Below are 5,472 nucleotides of genomic sequence, written 5' to 3'. Positions count from 1 at the left end.
CATTCCTGATCGAATGGTTTTAAATAGCCCGCTATAGCTTCGCTATAGCATGCTAGAGCGTTTACGGAAGGTCTTGCGCTAAGAGACATCGGTCCAAATAAATGAACACACATTTTAAATAACGCGCTATAGCTCCGCTATAGCACGCTATAGCATTCAGAAGAGGTCCGCTGCTAAGAGGCTTAGCGCGCTATTTAGAGGGTGCTTGGATACATTTTAGTCCCATGACTAAAATAGTGGGACTAAAACTTGCTAGCCTCACCCATGCTTGGATCCAAATAGTAAAGAGACTAAAATCAAGTTATTGAGCATTTATTACCCTCCAAACCCTCCAATGCAGAACTCGCATGTGTTAAAGGAGAGGAATTAAATGAGGAGAGAGAAAGCTAATACACATTTTAGTAGGTTTCCTATGACTAAATTTTTTTAGCCTCAAGACTAGTTCTAGCCTCTCTTTAGTCAGGGGTGTTTGAAACTTTAGCCTCTAAAAAAAACTATTTTTAGTCAGACTAAAAATAGTCCCTTGGATCCAAGCACCCTCTTAAAACTATAGATCGATGCATGCAACCAACGGCAACCCAGCTACGCCTCCAGCCTGCACGGCTCGCTTCACTCGTGCATTGATGATGTGTGCATTGGTTATGTCCAAGCAGCGAGCTATGGTGGGAGTGGGAGGGACTGCTGTAATAAATCAGTCAAGTCCCCTGCCTGCACCAACAGCTTCCATTCAATTCAAACGTGTGGGCTGGCCGGTGCCAGTCACCTCCTCCCCAGTACCCACTCACACTCTCGATCGCCTCCCTCTTCTCTAGACCGGCCCGACGTCTTGCTCGCTTCCTTTCTCCACACACATAGCTACTACCTGCTGGCCCCAATCAGATCCATCCGTTCCCCTCTCTAATTCCACTCACCAGATCTGCACCCCCTTCGTCTACATTGGTGATCGATGGCGTCGAGCACCGGGGAGGCAGCTCCCAGTCCTAGCTCTCCCGCTGTGGCAAATGCTGCTCCTCCGCCGGCGACCACCATGGAGGTCAGGATGGGTGCCCGGCTGCTGGCAACGGCGGCGTGCTCGGGCACTTTCAAGAAGCTGGAATCCCTTCTTGAGAGGCAAGCAGCCACCCAGGGCAACGGCACCGTCGGAGACACGGCAATGCTGCCAGCTTCTCCTCCCGGCGACGAAGAAGCATTTCATCGAGAGTTGCTCGTGTATGCGGTCACCGCCGGACCAAATGGACAAAATGCACTGCATGCTGCTGTTCTCCGAGGCAAAGGTACTCATGCTCACTTCATTTTCAACCATAAATGTCGTTTCAACTGTCGACACATTTTTGTGAGATATTTACAATTTAGCACAAATTTGGATTACAATAGTTAGTGTTTTGTTCTATTCAAAATATTTTATTAGTGGGACTTGCACGAAGAATAACAACCAAGGTCGGAACATATCTTGGTGCACCCAACAACCGAACATGCCTTTTCCATCTTTACGCACCCAAGAATAGGTCGTCCAACCGTAGTATCTGTGCAAGGTCAGTCACAACATCCACAACCAATCAGCATGGTACACGTTAAAGTACTTGGTCGATCGAGAAGAACGGATTATATATTGTTAGACTAGATAAAATATAAGAGATAAATATCAATACCAAAACATTAATGAATGAACAGGGGAAAATGTTTACGTGTGCTCCTCCCAGCAGCATGGCAGGACAAGAAAGTGATGGACATGAGAATAATAGCTATCCAGCACAACACCCCGGTGTTCTTCATAAGCGTCATCATTTGTAGCTGGCTATTGTTCTGCTCCTGCTTTCTTGCAGCTTCATCCCTTTTACTATTGCTTATATAGTGGGACGAGTGTGTAACAAATTAAAATGAAAGTTGTTAATGCATACAAAAGTATATCATTTGGATATCTTTTTAATAATTGGTTCTTAATATTTGGTATATTGGAAGTAATTAGTTTACTAAATTATCATAGCTAAGTTTAGTTATATGTTATTTATAGCATGTTATAGACGATTCATAGGTAAAAAAAAACTGCACTATTTTGGGCCGAGCTGATGTGACTATGCTGTTCTTTAGGGGTAGCCCGTGTGAGTATATGAGGCTGGTTATATCTTTGTGGCACTATGCTATTCTTTAGGTATATCTTTTTAGTTATATGTTTGTTCGGCTGTGTACTCGTGGTTGGTGCTTTATATATAAAGCGGGGCGTAAAGCCTTTTTTATGCAAAACGTGGCGTAAAGCCTTTTTAGGTAATGCTTTCGGTTGCTGCATACTATAGCATGGTGGTGGGGGTCGATTTTTTTTGTGTCAATTAGCTAGCGCTGTGGTTATGATTTCTACAAGGACAAAGCGACTTTTAGTGCGCCCTACTAAGTTCATTGATGAGAGTCAAGCAGGGTGTAGATTTGTTCAGTCAAGTGTTTACTAGTTCCAGCAGTTTAGAAGTTTTGTTGAGGATTAACTTCAACTTGTTATATATATATATATCACATATGGGGGGCACACAAACAAAACACGCTGAAATTGCGATATTAATGTGGCATAACCCTGACTGAAAAATGTCAAGCGTAGAGCAATGGGCCACTCAAACTAACATATCGTTCTAGGCAGTCAGGGGCGTTGCCTCGTATTCATTCCTTGGCAGCACGTTTTGGTGTGTGTGTGTGTGTTATCACCCCAAGAGCTCAATCTTCTCTTCCTTTTTATATACTCGTCTTGGTTGTCATGCTCGTCCTAGTACTTTAATTTCATGTGTTTTTTATTCTTCTTTCCTTTGGGCAACATCTTTGTTTGGCAACTATGTAATAAATGATGTAAATAAGTTAGGTTGTATGCATCTTATGATGCAGAGACTGTGGGTAGTAAAAGCTTCCAGTATATATAAAAAACGAAACATCAGCAACTTATGTTGACTGCATTGTAGGAACACCAAATCATGGAGGACAGACCCAACATTGTATGAACACCGTATTATGGAGGACAGACCCCATACGTTTTTTCCCATTCATCTTTGGGGCCTAGGAGCAAACGACATCATGCTCGCCTCCTAAATAACCTATATGCATGCCACCATCATTACCACATGGTTTCTTAATATCAAATTCCAAAAGGGTGAAGAGACCTCTATTATGATCATGGCTCACATCTTAGAAAAGAAAACGATCTTATCTTGTTGGAGCGAGTCACGGTGCAATCATCGTTGCTTGACTAGTTAGCACTTGGCAGAACTGTGTGTAGCAAGTTGGCAGTAAAAAAAAATTATCCTCAATCTCGATCGCCTGTGTTCCTCGATCACATGGTGGCGGACAGAATGAAATCGTACGAAGATGCATTTCTAAAGCAGAGAATCGGAGCCCTTTTAGAAAAGCCAACAATTTTCTTGCAATGGTACGTGTTCCAACATTTTCTTTTAGGAAAGGTGTCACCTTTCTTGAGTAGTTAAGTGCATTCTTTTGAAACTTGGAGAACTGCCACTTCAAATAAACAAGCGTCTTATAGTAAAAAGAGAGAGAAGATGAAGATTAGTACTATTACTAGGAAAGAATGACGATGAGGGTGTAGTAGAACCATCGACGCTACCAATATATAAGTTTAGATGACTGAGTAAGCCCGATTGGAGCTTAATTGCTTGCGTCCATATCATCCACCAAGTTAGCTTGCAAGAGAGCGCAAAACATACACCAGCATGACCACGCCCTCGCAATCCCCGTCCCAGCCGCTGCCAATAATCCTACTCCTCTTCCTCCTCCTTCCAGCAGCGACTCATTTGATCCTGGAGGCTGCTGCTGCTGAGCAAGATGAGCAGCAGCCAATCACACTTCCAGGTTGCCCCAATAGGTGTGGCAACATAAGCATTCCCTACCCATTCGGCATGAAGCCCGGCTGCTTCCGTGAGGGCTTCCAGGTCACCTGCAATGACTCATTCAATCCCCATCGCGCCTACCTTGCCAACAGCGGAGTAAACCAGCATATAAACGAGGTGTACTTCAGGGTGGAGGTATGCTGTTTTAGTAGCTAAAACTACAGTATATAAGAGTACTAGTAGTATAGTACTTATGGTTTATTATGTGGTAATTAATTAATGTTGTGTTTCGTATTGGATTGTAAATTATGCAGACAGAGTGGAGTAAAGTTTGGAATAGATCAGTGGATAAAACGGCCTTCGAGCTCATCGATATATCCATTGCAAAGGGTGAGGCGCGCGCATACACGGCGGTTTCATCTATTTGCAGCCAAAATCAAACCGGTTACCTATCCAAGAATCAACATATGGAGTTGGGCAAGAAGATGAGTCCATTCCTCCTGTCGGTGGTGCGCAATATTCTCATCGGCGTAGGCTGGAATGTTCAGACTATTGTCTATACCTACCCGTGGTCGCCGCCGGTGGATGGCAACTCACGGGATAAATTCATTCTCTCCTGCCTTTCAGACCTCGGGGCCCGGCAGTTCCTCAAGTATGCAACCAACGGGTCGTGCAAGGGGCAGGGCTGCTGTGAAGCTGCCCTGCCGGAAGCATTTCCCATCACTGAGCTTGCACTGACGTTCAGTTTGGGCCCAACAAACACCTTGTTTGAGACCAATCCGTGCTCCTATGCCATGGTGGTGGAGAGGTCATGGTACAACTTCTCCACACCGGACATGTACGGGAACGAGGTGCTGCCCAAGAGATTCCCAAGCGGTGTCCCCTTTGTTATCGATTTTTCCATCCCGAATGGTTCATGTCCCACAAAAGGCCAGCAGCCACCACGGGACTATGCCTGTGTCAGCGGCAACAGCTCATGTGTCAATGCGATTAGTGGCCATGGCTATGTCTACGATGGCAACCCTTATATCGCCAATGGATGCCAAGGTTGAATTAAAGTTTTTAATTTGCACATCCAGACTCTCTTTTAATTTTACACCACATTAGCTTATATAATAACTCCCATCTTAATTTCATACATTTACATTCCATTTTTTTCAGACATCGATGAGTGCAAGCTCCGCAATTTGTATCCTTGCTCCAGTGACGGGATCTGCAAAAACACCTTGGGAGGCTATGACTGTCCATGTAAGCCTGGAATGAAAGGCGAAGGCATAAAAGGAACCTGCACAGATAAATTCCCCGCAGCAGCACGGATGATTTTGGGTAAGCACAAATTTAGGCTATGACTGTTTCTGTTGTTAGATACTCATATCTAGTTATTAGTACACGATCTGAGTCTACCCTTTCTTCCTCTGTTTGTAGTTCGTGCATAATTATGTTGTTATATCTACTTAATGTTCAGCATGCGTCCCCTCAGACAAATTCCTGAGTATAACTAGCAGAACAGGGTAGGTATCGTCTATCTGGTGGTGGCAGTGGGGTTTCTACTAGTGCGTCGGAAGAAGGTCCAAGAACGAATGAAACTGTTGCCGTGGCAGGAATGCAACATACTGTTTATTTTCACTTTATATTTCCTTCTTATACCTGGTACTCC

At 44.2% G+C, this 5,472-nt stretch overlaps 1 protein-coding gene across 1 annotated transcript; it reads left to right on the top strand.

Annotated features, from left to right (window-relative positions):
- Positions 1 to 3,116: 3,116 nt before the first annotated feature.
- LOC543051 (wall-associated receptor kinase 2) lies at positions 3,117 to 5,407 on the top strand. The gene is made up of 3 exons (XM_044590095.1): positions 3,117 to 4,010; positions 4,130 to 4,862; positions 4,977 to 5,407. The coding sequence occupies exons 1-3, from the start codon at positions 3,699 to 3,701 to the stop codon at positions 5,162 to 5,164; spliced, it is 1,233 nt and encodes a 410-aa protein (XP_044446030.1). The 5' UTR covers positions 3,117 to 3,698; the 3' UTR covers positions 5,165 to 5,407.
- Positions 5,408 to 5,472: the final 65 nt, after the last annotated feature.

Source organism: Triticum aestivum, unplaced genomic scaffold (assembly GCF_018294505.1).
Source record: "Triticum aestivum cultivar Chinese Spring unplaced genomic scaffold, IWGSC CS RefSeq v2.1 scaffold17529, whole genome shotgun sequence".
In the NCBI taxonomy this organism is placed as follows: domain Eukaryota; kingdom Viridiplantae; phylum Streptophyta; class Magnoliopsida; order Poales; family Poaceae; genus Triticum; species Triticum aestivum.
The sequence above is the reverse complement of the archived record's forward strand: the minus strand, read 5'-3'. Positions and strand labels throughout refer to the sequence as shown.

What these genes read in the sequence shown, in the direction of transcription:
- LOC543051 (XM_044590095.1), top strand. Translation starts at nt 3,699, where the DNA reads ATGACCACGCCCTCGCAATCCCCGTCCCAGCCGCTGCCAATAATCCTA. An exon ending in AGGTGTACTTCAGGGTGGAG is followed by an intron (nt 4,011 to 4,129) that starts GTATGCTGTTTT and finishes TAAATTATGCAG; the next exon opens with ACAGAGTGGAGTAAAGTTTG. An exon ending in TATCGCCAATGGATGCCAAG is followed by an intron (nt 4,863 to 4,976) that starts GTTGAATTAAAG and finishes CATTTTTTTCAG; the next exon opens with ACATCGATGAGTGCAAGCTC.